The 16,474-nt window shown below is 35.5% G+C and overlaps 1 protein-coding gene across 5 annotated transcripts in view; it reads left to right on the top strand.

Moving 5' to 3' along the window:
* The window catches only part of USP37 (ubiquitin specific peptidase 37), a 100,025-nt gene that overhangs the window by 3,081 nt on the left and 80,470 nt on the right, over positions 1–16,474 (top strand). For 3 of the 5 annotated variants that reach the window (XM_045481241.1, XM_045481237.1, XM_045481239.1), the window contains exons 2-5: positions 2,695–2,835; positions 7,439–7,656; positions 11,291–11,462; positions 15,809–15,906. In XM_045481241.1, the coding sequence (XP_045337197.1) occupies positions 7,501–7,656; positions 11,291–11,462; positions 15,809–15,906 (426 nt within the window). In that variant the 5' untranslated portion in view covers positions 2,695–2,835; positions 7,439–7,500. The remainder of the gene's footprint in view (positions 1–2,694; positions 2,836–7,438; positions 7,657–11,290; positions 11,463–15,808; positions 15,907–16,474) is intronic. The other 2 variants (XM_045481238.1, XM_045481240.1) reach the window with 2 other exon arrangements.

The raw sequence follows: 16,474 nt of genomic DNA, 5'->3' as shown, positions 1-16,474 counted from the left end.
TAAAATTAAAAATCCCTGTGGTCTACAGGATTCTGTATAATTTGATTTTTTCCAGCTTCACCAGCTTCATCTTGCTCTAGCCTCCTCTTTCTCACTAAACTCTAGCTACATTACTTTTCATTTCCTTAGTCACACCAAGTTGTTTTCCACTACAGGGCCCTTGCACATGCTGTTGTAGTTGCCTGGTTTGTTCGAGCATGACCATCCCCAATTAAGTCGTTCTTCAGTATTAGCCTAACTTTTGCTCGATGCTTTCTACGCTCTACCCCCAAGTCTTAAATCAGGTACCCTATTATAATGTCTCATCATGCCTTGTGCTTTATATTTGTATCACTTTTTAGAACTTGTAATTATATATTGTGTGATTATTTCAAGCCTGTCTTTTATTAGAACATATGCTAGGAGGTATTTCATTTCTATTTCTCAAGAATTCGAGTGAATAAGTAAACTGGAGCTTGTTTTAGGAACCATCTTGTCTTTCAGAAGCACCAGCTTACTTATACCTTGTCATCTGATGACAAGCACCTTTTCACTCTTCAGGCAAATTCAAGGACACAAAAGAAAAAAAACTCAAGAGTTTTCCAGCTGTGGATGATTTTACTCATTCTTAGGTTATAAAATCATTCAGATTTTAGACTCTGAGCTGGAGATAAACTTTAGGTCAACTTCTGTCTTTTAGTCACACATTAATTTTATCTCTGTGCATTTGTTTTATAGATCTGTTTAGGAAAGAAAGCTCTTAGAAGTGGTTTATATATTTTAACAGCAGGTTAAACTACGAGACTGGAGGGTATGAGGTTTCCAAAAACTAAATTTTTGGAAAATTCCAAAATATTACTTAAATTCCATATTTAAGTAAGTTGGTGGTGGATGTGGGAGAAAATACTAAAATTTAATAATTTGTGTGTGTAGAACAGTATTTATGTTGAAAAAGAGGAAATAAATACAGGAAGCATATGAGTACCAGATACAGAAAAACATTTGGGTTTATTTTATACTTAGTGATGAGCCGTTAATGTTTGGGAGAAAGTTTCAGTTAAGCAAGATGAAGACAAGCCATTCTAGAGATACGCTGTACAATGTTGTACCCATAGTTAACGATATCATATTGTACACTTTGTTTTGTTACCATATTAAGTATTCTTACCATGGTAGAATAAAATTTACAAAAAAATGTATGATAGGGAATTGGCATCAATAGTAAATATTTAGCACTTACTAAGTGCTTGTATTTGTTCTAGTACAAAAGAAGGTAAGACAGGTTCCTTGCACATCCCCCCCCCCCCCCCCCCCCCGTCCCAGGAGAAAGTTAAGGAGACAAATAGTGCACTCTTTACTTGTCAAGAAATAAAGAGTAGTTCTTTACATAGGGTATATATAGAGTAGAGGATTCATTGGATGGAGAAATCCTGAAACAGTGGAGACTGAAAAGTGATTGTTGCTGCAAATCATTGATGAGGATGCATTGTGATAGTGGTTAAAAACATGGGTTTTGGGGCGTCTGGGTGGCTCGGTCGGTTAAGCGTCCGACTTTGGCTCAGGTCATGATCTCACGGTCCGTGGGTTCGAGCCCCGCGTCGGGCTCTGTGCTGACAGCTCAGAGCCTGGAGCCTGTTTCGGATTCTGTGTCTCCCTCTCTCTGTGACCCTCCCCTGTTCATGCTCTGTCTCTCTCTGTCTCAAAAATAAATAAACGTTAAAAAAAAAATTAAAAAAAAAACATGGGTTTTGGTGTTAGACTTTGTTTTGTCTCTTAATGAATCTGTATCTTTGGATAAATTCTCTCTCTAAGCCTCAGTTTCCTCATCTGTAAAATAGAGATAATAATCCTTGCCTTTAAGATTATTGTGAAAATTAAATAAGGTAATTCATGCGTGGCACTTAGCACTATGGTTAGTAAGTGTTGCATAATAAATATTAGGTGAGAGTGATGGCAGAATGAGGAGTTTCTGAATTAGGATAGCAGCTATGAAAAGGCTGGGTTTTAGATGAGTGAGATTGAGGGTAAAGCTGATTCTAAATTTTTTTGCCTAAATGACTATAGAAGGAATATGTAGAGAAGTCTGGGAGCCTCTTAATGAGGGCATGAATTGTATCATCTTCATTTTGTATTCTTACCACGGTGCCATCAAATTAAAGTGGCTCAATCATTTTTTAGTAAGGGAACAAATGAATTTACAGTTGGTACTGTAGCTAGCGTTCAAGGAGATCGTGAAAGATGTTTGGGTAGAACTTCAGGGGAAGTTGAGGCTTAGAGAGCCTAAATTTGAGAAACAAACCCATGAAGTTAGTTTTGTAAGAAAAGTAAAAACTCCAGATTTACTCACCTTTCAAAATGTGTATCAACACATCATGGAAATGGTATTTTGAGACTTCGAGCATCATTATGTAACAATGTTTATAAAGTAAACAAAGAATATACTCTTTTTCACTGCCTTCTTAGTTTCAAAATGTAGCAGAGAGAAATATCCCAAGACACAAATTGATAAGGTGTAGGCCTTGAAGTCCCTCATTTTGATTGTGTGTATATGTGTGTATCTTGAGCGTTACATTTTAAATGTTTTCAGTAAGATACGTTGTGGTTTTTAAATAATCAAAAAGAGTTTATCTTTTTGTGTAAATGATTGCTTTCTTTTTTTAATTTTAACTTCGTAAATTGGATTCTTTTAAAAAGGCACACTTATATTTTCTTTAGCTGAGGTGATGGCTTCCGGAGAACGGGCATAGCTGCAGAATATGAGTAGTTCCCCAAGAAGAGTGCATTGCCTTTGGCACAAGGATCAGAATAAAGGTGAATTGTTATTACATAGGGTTTTTCAGTAAAAGTCACTGAAAAGTAAGTAATGTTTTTATTTTGGATGTGTGTTTCCAAGAGTATGCAAATTGGCAGGAATTAACAGTTTTCTTTCTTTTATTTTATAGTAGTGGTTTTATGTTTTAGCATGCTTTCTTTACCACAGAACACCCTCTAGATAAAGATGTTTTTAAAGCAGGGGCGCCTGGGTGGCTCAGTTGGTTAAGCATCCGACTTCAGCTCGGTCATGATCTCACCGTTCGTGGGTTCGAGCCCCACGTTGGGCTCTGTGCTGATGGCTCAGAGCCTGGAACCTCCTTCAGATTCTGTTGTCTCCGCCCCTCCCCGCCCCTCCCTCACTCTCTCTCTCTCTCAAAAATAAATAAACATTAAAAAAATTTTAAAGAGAAGATGTTTTCAAAGCAGTACCTAAAATATGTGCATGTAAATAAGTGTACAGGGTACAGAAACATTTTTGCCAATATTATTGATTGAGTTGCATAGAATTCTCAAAGTTGAACCAGTAATTTTAATAATTGTGAAAAAAGTTAGGGAAAGAGAAATCTCTTTGGACATGCTTAAAGAATAATTTGTTTTTGTTATACCTTGTCTTACCAATATTCCTTTGATAGGGAATTAGCATTATAGAGTTCAAAGAAACCTCATTGTCCTACATTCATAGAAAGTTTAACTGTTACTGATTAGTGCTACATACTGAAAAAGAAACTTAGTTTTTTTCCTCTTAACAGAATAGGGCAAACCTTGATACTATGTGAATGTACAAAAGTAGATATCGTTAATTTGTTTAGTACAAGACCTGGGAATGGACTAAATTGAGGGATTAAAGAAAAGTTTTGTTGGTTCTGCAAGTTTTACATCCTGTACTTTGTCAGGGTGTTGTTTTTTTCTTTTCCTTAGAGGAAGGAGAGATGGCTAGTAGAAATGGTTAAGGAAATGTTCAATATCTGAAGTAAAATTTCATGTACTTAATCCAAACTGCATCAAAATGTTTTAGAATTGTATAGGGAGAAATTGTATAGAGAGAAACAGAAATAACACTAAAGGTTTTTTTTTTTTTTAATTTTTCATATGCTTTAGTGAACTTCGAAATCTACACTTCCAATTTTGTTAAATAGTGTTAATTTTTAAAAATTTGTTGGAGGAATTCAGGGTCATTGACCTTACTTTTGGTCTGTGAAGAAAGCGCTAAGATAATGGGGTTTTGTATTCTCTTTCAATTTGGTACCCTGATCCATAATGACATATAAGGAAAGGTAAGGGAATTTGACAGAACTCTGAAACTGGAGTTTCTCCATTGAGCAATGAACAATATGAATCCTAGTTTAGGCAAGTTTACTAATGTTTTTGTTTTAATGTATTCTGTAATTGCATATTTATTTTGTTCTTCCACAAATGATTTTTTCTCATTGAATCTTGGTGAGATGTGAGGACAGCTTTGCATTTAGTGAAGTTCAGGTGCCAGTAGAAAAGACTTACATGCAGTGTTCAAAAGATGACTTGTATGTCGTCCACTGCATAGTGATACTTATAAAGAGCTTAGTAAATATAATCCTATATTGGTCACATAAGAGGGATTTATGGTTCCAGTATCTGCTGTTGTGTGTATATATATATGTACACATATATGTGTATATATATTCTTAATGTTTATTTTTGAGAGAGCACACATGTGCGTGCCAGTGGGGGAGGGGCAGAGAGAGGAAAACAGAGGATCTGAAGAAGTCTCTGTGCTGAGAGCAGTGAGCCCAGTGTGGGACTTGAACTCACAAAATATGAGATCATGACTTGAGCCAAAGTGGGAAGCTCAACCGACTGAGCCACCTGGATGCCCCTCTGTTTTTGTATATATTAACAGCAAATTGAATAAAATTGTTAGTGCTGATTTGTTCATTCTTAATCATTTTGTTTCTTGTGTGTCAGACACTGTCAAAATGGGGATGCTGAGATTAAAGAATATATTCCTTATCTTCAAATAGCAAAATCTAGATAGAGACAAAGTGAACAATTTGTGATACAATGTGACAAATGTTACACTAGTAGTAAGCACAATGTATACAACAGGAAAATACAGAAGCATGAAACTGTCTCTGTGGATGTGAGCTGAGAGAAAAAGTGAAAGGTAGCTGGGAAAGGCTTCTTAAAGAGGATAACATCTAAGCTAAGCCTTGATTTTATAGCCAAGAGAAATTAAGTGGGGTTGTGGGGGCATGGAGAGAATACATGAAAATCCTCCAGAGATCGACCACAGTGTATGCAGAAGTATACTGGCATAGTTTTTTGGGGGAAATTATAAATTCAGATGGATGTATTTGGTGGGCTTGTGGGGATAGAGAGGTAAATAGGGCCTGGATCATGAAGAGTGTTTATGTCATGTTAATGAGTCTAGATTTTATTGTGAGGGCAATGGGGAGCTGTTGAATGATATTAAGGAGAAGAGTGATGTGATTTGATATACAGTTCATCATAAAGATGTCTGGAAGGTGTATGGTGATAGACTTGACAGGACTCTACTGTGATCTTCCATTTCCAATCCAATACCAATAATCGTCAAGAGAGAAGTCAAAGATAACTCTCATGTTTCTGGCAAGGGCAACCGGAGTAGGAGAGGGGTCATGTATTCTTGGCAGTATTGAGAGCCTAGTGGAAGAAAGTCTCAAGGACCTGTCCAAACAATGAAGCACCAAATTATTAATTGCAAAAGAAAAAAAAAAGTATTACAAACACACATTGCTGGTCCAAAATTCTGCAGTTACTACTTTGAGCAGTGCCATGTTAACAGGTCTATAAACAGTAGCAGGACTCTGTTACTCTGATGGATTTACGTACCTACCAAATTACACTATCTAAATCTGACCACAGTAGGCATTCAAAAATTTTGATGAGGTGAGTGAATAATAATGGAGGACTTAAAATGCATAACACCTTTTAACTATTCAAAGTGTTTTCACATCTTTTTTGAAATTTTGTTCTGTTATTTGATATATACTACCTAGAAGCCTTAAACTAGAGGCCCTCCAGGCTCTATCTTGCCTGTATCCTACCTGTAGGTGGGTTTTGCTTGATTTGTAGCTTTTAAAAATAAATTTTAATTCATTGCCCACAATTTACAATGGGCAGTTTTACATAAACATTTGGAGCTCGTTTTCTTGAAAAGTTAGATGATCAGGCAGTAGCTGGGTTCACTAATTCTACATGGTAAAATTGGCTAGATTTCAGCACTTTTCAGAGTTTGCCTGCCTAAGTCATGTCACCTGCATGACTCCTATAGGTGGTTGACTTTGACCCCTTTTAACCGCTTATTTATCTGAGGTCTTTCAAGAAAGAGGTGTTGTGGGCAAGGAATAAATACAGAAAGTGCACACTAATTCCATTCATATTAAAGCTTTTGTCTGTTCAGTGCCTAATGTATGTTATTTCATTTAGTTTTGCAAAGCTATAGCATTTGCTATTCCTATTTACAGTTGAGAAAACTAATGGTTAGAAAGGTACGTTATAAATTAGTGACAGCTGGCTCCTGATATCTAGGCCTCCTGTGTTTTTCCTTTGTATACTACTTTTTTTTTTTAAGCTTTTCCAGTTGAGTTGTTTAGGCAAAGTATGATGATTTTTAATTTCTTAAATTATAAGCAAGAATCTGTATTAGCAATGTTTTTAGAGATTTGAAAACAGTATACATAAAATTTGTTTTAATTTTAGATGATTGTGTGTATGTGTGTACATACATGTAGATAATACATAACACTAACATTCTTTACTATTACAGTTGTGTTTACTTGCTGACATTTGGTAAGCTAATTTGAAAGTTTTAGATATTCCGTTATTGCTGTAAACAATTTTTAAGTAGAAGTTCTTTCAGAAATTTGAGTATTTGTCAAAGATAAAATTGGTAAAGATTCTTTCCGCTTTATGGTAATATTAAACAAATGGTAGGTGGTTCTTAGGAAGAGAGGTTTTTAGTGTGTGTTTCTTTTGCCTAAAGAATAAATTATTTTCTCAATATAATTCTGAAGGTTAAACTCATTTGATTATTCTTACAATTTTTTTATTCATCTAATGTCTATACATGTGGATATGCTTAGACTACTGATTGGTAGAAGGAATTGTTTTATGATATGATTTGATATTTTCAGAGGAACTCCATTCTAAGAAATGGAGTCAGCTGACTGAAAATATTTTTTTTTACTTACATTTGAAATTCAAGACCCTTTCACATTCATGAAGGACAGTAAAAGTTGGTCATATTGCTGTGAGCAGTCACATTGACAATTTAGTATTCCTGATGGACATGCCTTTAGTGGCAGCAATATGGTTGTTAATGGTGCCAAATGCAAAATTCAGGCACTGCTAGGGCACAGATACTGGACACATGGCAAAGAAGGGAATGTGGTAGAGAAGAAATAAAATGTAGGGAGACTCAGTCACTGAACTCAGTGACTGCTTTAGTTGTCTTTCTTCTGCTTACCAGCTAACTGATCAAGGCCTTTGAGGTTGCTTAATAAAAAGTGGTTTACTGAAACAGAGAAAAGGACGTAAAAGATGGTTTATTAAATGCTCTCTTTTAAGTGACTCTTATTTTAATCACTCTTAATAAATTGTAACTTACTATTTTATTTTTCTTCCTTAGAATCTGTCAGGTGTATTCTTGCTTTTTAATTTGGCTAGAAGCAATTTATTTTTAAAGAAAGTATGTCTCCTCTGAAGATTCACGGTCCTATCAGAATTCGAAGTATGCAGACCGGCATTACAAAATGGAAAGAAGGATCCTTTGAAATTGTGGAAAAAGAGAATAAAGTCAGCCTGGTAGTTCACTACAATACTGGAGGAATTCCAAGGATATTTCAGGTATTACCAGATTTTGATGTGGAATAGATGTTGACTCACACCCTGTAGTGAATAGCTTCCTTGTACAATAGTAAGTATAGTTGTAGCCCTCCTCCTAGGTTAATATTTCTTTTTAATTTCTAGGACACTGATAGTTCTGTGTATATCTTTTATAAATTATTCAACTGCATTGTTGATGGTGTAGAATAAGGAGCGGGAAGTAGTCACCATTATTGAAAAGAAAACTGGGAGGAAGCTGAGAGGAACTGGGTTTGGATACTATTTCTAAGCTATTCTGAAAACCACATTAGGATAATTTTAGTTATTCCTTTTTTTTCCTTAGCATAATATGATAGATTCATCACTATTTAGTGTTAGCTTCTAAGAGAACTCATTAGTATCTTCTAAAACCAAATGTCTACTTCCCAAATAGTCTTACCAAAGGTTATAGTATGGACCATTCAAGGATGATTATTCGAAGTCATATTTACAGCTGTTTTCTTCTAGCTGTAAACTTTTGAAGAATTTCATTATTTCATCACTGCAGAAAATAGTAAATTTTGTTTTCACTTCTATACTTTTTATCCTGAATTACTCATCTTGTTATAATTTAAATTTAAGAAAATAATGTCTTAACATTTTCTGCACTGTAAAATTCTGTATTTGTTAATTACATAATACAAAAGTATAATATTCATTTAAGCTGAAGTACTCTATTGAATAATAATTTATGAAATATTATGCTTTAGAACCCTAGACCTGGGATAAAATTTCCATTCCTGTTTGCTTTTGAACTGTGAAAATAAATTGCTTATGATTAGTGTATTAAAGATATTCTTAAATAGATTGGAGGTGGTAACATGGGTAATAGAAACAGTGGTAGTTTCTCCCACAAATGTATATCTACTAATTGTTCATCTCAATGAAATGATTCCTTTTCAAATGGAGATTGAGTTTTTCAGCCCAAATTAGCAGTGAGTAAATACTTAAATGTTTAAGCAAACTTAGGTCTTTAGGAGCATGAAGATTCTGCTTGTTATTCCGGCCTCATCTCAGTTCTAGATCAATTTGCATTCAGCATTCATTTGTTAACCACCTACAGATTAATGTGGTGGATACTGTATTAAGGGCTATTAATACAGAGCTGAATGAGTTGTTTTTCTTCTCAAACTTAAGCATAATCAAATGCATTTTCAGATGTAAAAATATTCCAGACACACTGAAGTAACACAAAGAAGAGAATGGTTTGTGCCCTGAGCATTTAGATGGTAAATAGGAGTTTGCCAAACAAGTGGAGGTAGGGCGGAGGTGATTTCTATACATGGACAAACACATGCAAATGTGAATCAACACTCAGGGAACCAGAAAAGTATTTTAAAATAAACGGACAGTAAGGAATGAGTAGCAGAAGTAGAGGCTGAAGAGCTAGGTAGAAACCAGATCTTGAAGTATCTTGTTTGTCATACTAAGAGGAGCTTAGATTCTAAGAAGCCAAGAATCTCAAGTTCAAATTCATTTAGGGGCTAGGCAGATGAGTTTATTACAAGAGATAGTGGGAGAATAAAGACATATGGAAGGTCATTGTGGGAGTTTGGGTGAGGAATGAAGGTCCTAATCAAAGGAAAAGTCAATAGAAGCAAGAGGAGGAAAAGGATAGATTTGAAGAGATTTCAAGAAGACTCATTAGATTTAGGGAGGTGAAAAAGAAAAGACCCTGGGGAGAGTCCCAGATTTCTGAGTGGATGGTAGTCCCTTTCATGTCTTGGTAGGGAGCAGAGGGGAAGAACTGGGGTGGGGAGGGGAGAGATGAGTTGTTGTAGGCGTCAGACAGATATTGGTATCTAGTAGGCATTAGGTAAACAGGACTGGAGCTCCAGCAGAGAGGTCTGGAAGGCCTCAATAGAGTACTTCAGCTTAAAGCTGGAAGGCCTCACCATATGGGTAATAACGAAATTGCGGGGCTAATAGGATTTTCACTTGTTAGAGACATCAAATTCAGATTATTCTCATCCTGTTTGTTAATGAACAAACTTTTCCCTTTTGTAGTTAACTTTGATTTTTAAAAAGTAGTATGTGGACTGAAATAATGGTTTTAAGTGATCTCTTTTTTTGCATGTTAAACTCCTTGTTTAAATATTTCAGAGTTAAAGCCTCTGAAACTGTTTATTGTGTTCTATGATAAAATTGTTTTTATTTATTTTGAGAGAGAGAGGGTGTGCGAGTGTGAGCGGGTGGGGTGGGCAGAGAGTGAGAGAGAGAGAGAGAGAGAGAGAGAGAATGAATATCCCAAGCAAGCTATGCGTTGTTAGCAAGGAGTCTGATGCAGGACTCGATGCCACGAACCCTGAGATGATGACCTGAGCTGAAATCAAGAGTCAGACACTAACCGACTGATCCACTTAGGTGCCCCTTATGATAGGATTTTTACTGAAGGACATGAGTTTAAGACCTATTAGGAAGCTTTTATGTATATATATATATTTGTGTGTGTGTGTGTGTGTATATATATATATTATTTAAAATTTGAATATAAATGAAGTCTGGTAAAATTATATTTTTAATCTTATGTAAAAATTGACAAAGATCAATTCTAGTTTTAAAAAATTATGAAATACTATTACATTTTTCTGCTATTCAAAGGGTATATCTTCAGCAAAAGGCAGCTTTTGAAACCTTTGTATGTGCCTGCTGAGGGAGAACATTAGAGAATAAGGATGCCTATTTGGCAAGAATTACTTAGGTAATAAACTGGAAGACTTATTAATTTAGTCTTGGAAAAATTTCAGCCAAGAGAAAATAAATGTTATCACTTCATAGCACATATCTAGAGTCTGGAAAATTATAGGACAAATTACTGGACCATTCTGGGGAGTGGAAGAAGTAAGCTACAAGGGTTTCCAGAGTACTCATGATCTTCATGATTGAAAGAAAGTTAAATGAACCTGCTTAGATAATTAGAAAAGAAAGATGGGGGTGTCTGGCTGGTTCAGTAGTAGAGCATGCAACTCTTGATCTTAGGATTGTAAGTTTGAGCCCCATGTTGGTGTAGATATTACTTAAAAATAAAATCTTAAAATATATATTTGAAAGAAAAAAAAAGACGTTTCAAATTGGTAAATTTTATTTTGCCATGTTTTTGAGAGGTGGAATTCTTTTGAAGATTATAGTTTGGATTAATGTATCCAATGTATTAATGTAATTTACATTACAGCTACCTAAACCAATTGTCGGATATTTTATAAGCTTTTATTTAAGAAAAGGAAGAAAGAAAAAGAAAGCCTCTAACATAATGTGGCTTTCTAGAGTAGTGCTGGTATATCCACCTAGGCTCTGTTAATTGTTAACTCACTAGCTTTTATAGCTTTATAACTATATGTGAAAATATTCAATTCCCTGTCATAAAATCAAGAATGCTAGGATTACTTTGTAAAATAAGTTTTAATAGTAGGTGTTTGCCTCTCCTGAAAGTGAAATCTTTAAGCATATCAAGAAATGGGAACTCTTTTCGGTTGGTGGGAAAAAACCCTAAAATTAATATGGGAAAGACTTAAGAAATGTAACTTAGAAAGTATGAAGTGAAGTGCTCCTTATACAATTTATTTTACTTTATTGTGCATTTTTAATAATAATGTAATTTTCCTTTTGTGTTGTTTAGCTAAGTCATAACATTAAAAATGTGGTGCTTCGACCAAGTGGAGCGAAACAAAGCCGCTTAATGTTAACTCTACAAGATAATAGCTTCTTGTCTATTGACAAAGTACCAAGTAAGGATGCAGAGGAAATGAGGTTGTTTCTAGATGCAGTCCATCAAAACAGACTTCATACAGGTGAGCACTAAATCTTCCCAGGGTTTGCCATTAACAATTATAAAAGAATATTACTAGATGGTATACTAGTATCTCTGATGAATATTGATATAAAAATCCCCAGCAGAATACTGCCAGACTGAATTTTACAGCACAATAAAAGGGTTATATACCATGACCAAGTGGGATTTATTTCTGGAATGCAAGGATGGTTCGGGATATGAAAAATGAATGTAATACACCGAGAGTGAATGAAGGAAAAAAAAACACATGATCTTCTCCATGCAGAAAAAGGCTTTGATAAAATTCAAAACCCTTTCATGACAAAAACACTCAACAAACTAAGAGTAGAAACTACCTCAACCTAAAAGGCCATGTATGAAAAACACACAATTCACATACTCAGCAGTGAGAAACTGAAAGGTTTTCCTTTAAGATAAGGAACAAGGCAAGGATGCCTTCTCTCACCACTTCTGCCCAACATAATACTAGAAGTTCTAGCAAAAGAACTTGGGCAAGAAAAAGAAATGCATGCAAATTAGAAAGGAAGAAGTAGGGGTGCCTGGCTGGCTCAGACCATAGCGTGTATGAGTCTTGATCTCTGGGTCATGAGTTCCAAGCCCCATGTTGGGTGTAGAGCTTACTTTAAAAGAAAAAAAAATTTTTTTTAAAAGAAAAGAAAATTATATCTGTTCTCAGATGATATGATCCTATATGTAGAAAACCTTAAAGATTCTACAAAAGACTATGGCTAGCAAAGGAGGAGGGAGACTATTGGGAAGAGTTACCTTGTCATTTAAATCTTAGGTATATGTGTTTCTCTACATGAGACTTATTCTGAGGTTTTACTCTTGCTATGAAGATAGCAAGTACTATACAAAAATCATACAATATGATTAGGTTCCCCCACCCTTTCCTAATCCCTCTCATTTAGAATGTTTTGATTTAAAAAATGTATTTATAGACATTTTTAAAGGAATCTAGTGCTTAAAATGAGTTTTCCACTATTACTATTAGTGTTCAGCTATATTCTCATCAAAACTTCATTACTAATATTTTATAGTTGACAAATTTTGGGGTTTTTTAACTCAAATGTGACACATAAAAATGTTAGAAGATGAAGATGTAGGAGTGCTACTTCGCTTGTGTTTAATTAATATCTATTTGATACACTATATTCCTTGTAAAATTAAAAAATTGATTGCTATGTAGTACCTACTCATATGTTCATGTTACCAAATCTGAGCTATGTCAATTTACTAAATAACTGTTGAATTTTAGAATCAAGGAATTGAATACTGTTTAAAATTTTTAGAATATGTCAGGGACTATGTCTATATACCTTTCTGTTTTTGTTTTATTTCATTGTACCCATCATGTTCATTGACCCACTGTTTTAAAAGTTGACACGTGTAAGAAAAGCATGTCTCTAAATAAATTGGAATGGAAAGCACAATAGACTCTCTGGAAACCTATTTAAATCTGAACAACATGATATAGTGGAGAAATGTGAATTTTGGACCTAAACAGATTTGGGTTTGAATCCTACCTCTGTTTACTTCCTGTGTGGTTTTCAATATGTCACTTAATGACTGAGTTTCAGTTTCTCATCTCTAAAATGAAGGTTATATTACCTTAAGTTCAGGTCTTAAAGAATAAAATCTCATAAGTAGAAAGCATGACTGGTATAAGAGAGACACTTAGTAATTAGGTCAAAAGGAGCAGGCTGTGGAGTTGAATTGTCTTGTGCTGCTCTTGGACAAGTTATTTTAATCTTTTGACTTTAGTTGCCTTTGCTGCCCAAAAGTAATATGTACTTTACAGAGACTAGAGTAGGATAATGAATGTAAAGATACTTTGAAAAGTACAGCACATTTAATATATAATGTGTGGCAATTCAGATCAGTGGAAAAAAGACTAAATTTGATAGACGTGTTATCTATAAATGAGATAACTAACCATTTAAGAAGAATAAAGCTGGCTCCCTATCTCACTTCATTCATCTAAATAGATTTTACATTGATCAAGGATTTGAATATAAAAAAGTAAAATGATAAAAGTGTTATTAAAGGGGAACACTGGATTTTAACATAATATCTAGATGGAAAAGACCTTTCTGACTATGATATAAAAACAGAATCAGTAAAGGAAAAGATTAATAATGGACTGTAAAAAACTTAAATGATCTCTGAGGCAAGAGTAAAAAAAAAAAAAAAACAACGAAAATATTAGCCACAGTGACAGAGTTAATGTTGCTAATAAACAAAGACCTATTTTCCAAATCAGTATGAGAAGGACAATTCAGTAGAGTAGTAGAAACTGCATATAGGAAATTCAGGAAGATAAACAGATGGCTCTTATACATGAAAAAATCCCAACTTCACCAGTAATTAAATTCAAGTTCTTAGTATCACATCAGCAATAGTATGAGGAGAACAAGATAGTTTCATATATTTGGTAGGAACTTAGAGATATTTTTTGGAGGAATAACTGGTAATACCAATTTAGTTTAAAACCACTTCCCTGGGGCCCCTGGGTAGCTCAGTTGGTTACGTGTCCAACTCTTTTTTTGTTTGTTTTTTAATATTTTTTTTTGACGTTTATTTACTTTTGAAAGAGAGAGAGACAGAGAGACAGAGTACAAGCGAGGGAGGGGCGGAGAGAGAGACACAGAATCCGAAACAGGCTCCAGGCTCTGAGCTGTCAGCACAGAGCCGTGTGTGGGATTCAAACCCATGAGCCGTGAGATCATGACCTGAGCCGAAGTCGGATACTTAACTGACTGAGCCACCCAATGCCCCATTAAGTGTCCGACTCTTGATTTCAGCTCAGGTCATGATACCAGCATTGTGGGATCGAGCCCCACGTTGGGCTCTGTGCTAAGGAAAGAGCCTGCTTGGGATTCTCTCTCTCTCTCTCTCTCTCTCTCTCCCTCTCTCTCCCTCTCTCTCCCTCTCTCTCCCTCTCTCTCCCTCTCTCTCCCTCTCTTTCTCTTTCCCTCTCACAAAAAATAACAAAAACTGTACATCCTTTACTCCAGCAATTCTTATTCTAACAAGTTCTTAGAATTCCTATTCTACAAAAACAATTTTATTCATGCAAGAAGATACAATGCTCAGTATTTGCATTTTTTAAAAGTTAAAACATTTCAAAGGATTGTCTGTGGGAAATTGAAGTATAAAATACTTCTAAAGTATATACAAATTCACACTTCTGCAGTACCTTCATGTTTTTTTTTTTTTTTAAGTTTGTTTTGAGAGAGAGCAAGCACAAGTGGGGAGGGGCAGAGAGAGATCGGGAGAGAGAGAGAATCCCAAGCAGGCTCCACACTGCCAGAGCAGAGCCCAGTGCAGGGCTCAAACTCACAAGCTGTGGGATCATGACCTGAGCCGAAGTCAGATGCTTAACCAGCTGAGCCACCCAGGTGCCCCAGTACCATATGTATTTTAAGCTAGCACTGATTTCTTTGGAATAGAAACCATTTATGCTGCTTGCTGAACTTAATAGAGTATATAGGTTATTGGAAGTATATCTGTCACTGGTTCTAACATGTTTCCTTAGCATCCAGTGTCAGTGTTCATGCCATTGACACATAGTGACTAATTTTTCTGTAGTGTTAATTACCAAATATTTATAGAGGAGACTTTATAGCACTTTGATTTTGCATTTAAAATTTTATTTTTTGGGGCACCTGGGTAGCTCAGTCAGTTAAACATCCGACTTTTGCTCAGGTCATGATCTCATGGTTCGTGAGTTCAAGCCCCATGTCAGGCTGTATGCAGACAGCTCAGAGCCGGGAGCCTGCTTCAGATTCTGTGTCTCCCTCTCTCTCTGCCTTCCCCCACTCACACTCTGTCTTTCTCTCTCTCTCTCAAAAATAAACATTAAAAAAGATTTTTTTTAAATTTATTTTTCTATTACATCTTCCCAGATTTTTGCATGTTATTTCATTTTTTGCTTGAGACTCTAGCTTGGAATTTCAGTTACTATATATAGCAGATATATTTTCAGAAAGAATCGGTTGATAAGCTCTTTGATTTTTTTTTTTTTTTAAGTTTATTTGAGAGAGAGAGAAAAAGTATGCTGAAGGGGCAGAGAGAGAGGGGGAGAGACAGAGAAAATCCCAAGTAGGCCCCACACTGTCAGTGGGCAGAACCTGTATTGGGGCTCAAACCCACAAACTCGTGAGATCATGACCTGAGCTGAAATCAAGAGTCAGAGGCTGAACCCACTGAGCCACCCAGGCACCCCAGCACTTTGATTTTTTAATGTTTCTTCTGTTTTTTTTTCAGTATTCTGTAATAATGGTAAATCTCTTTATTAAAGTAAATGACTTGGGATTTATTCATTTATTCTTCCCCCACCAGCCATGAAACCTCAGGGGTCTGGTAGTTTTGGAGCTATTCTGGGCAGCAGGACCTCACAGAAGGAAACCAACAGGCAGCTTTCTTACTCAGACAATCAGGTATGTTCATTTGACTTTTCTGGCTTTTAAAAAAAGTTAAAATCAACTATTATTATGCAAGTTTTTTCCATAATTTATCACAAATTCCCCTTCTTACATGTAGTTTTACTGAACCCAATGTGACCTATGCTCTGTGTCTTATGGTCATCATGAACCACAGTAAAGTGTATTTTTTTTTTTAATATATATGTATTTTTTTTAAGTAGGCTGGGTCCAGCGTGGAGCCCAATGTGGGGCTCAAACTCACGACCTTGAGACCAAGACCTGAGCTGAGATCAAGAATTGGACACTCAACCAGTAGAGCCACCCAGGTGTCCCAAAGAGTAGTTTTTACAAACATAGCTTTGGTATTAGATGTAGGTTTGAGATTTGGTGCTGGTGCTTACTAGTCCTGTGTCATTGGAGAAGTTCCTTGAGTATCCTGAACCTTACTCTCCATCGGTAAAATTGAGACAGAAGTAATATTTTAAGGGTTGCTATGAGATAGTCCTGTAAAAGTGCTTAGCTCATGGTACCATATACTAACAATCCTATAAATATTTGTTGCTATTACTTCTGTGACGTCCTT

Source organism: Leopardus geoffroyi, chromosome C1, assembly GCF_018350155.1.
Source record: "Leopardus geoffroyi isolate Oge1 chromosome C1, O.geoffroyi_Oge1_pat1.0, whole genome shotgun sequence".
Taxonomy (NCBI): domain Eukaryota; kingdom Metazoa; phylum Chordata; class Mammalia; order Carnivora; family Felidae; genus Leopardus; species Leopardus geoffroyi.
This window is presented reverse-complemented; position numbering and strand designations above follow the sequence as displayed.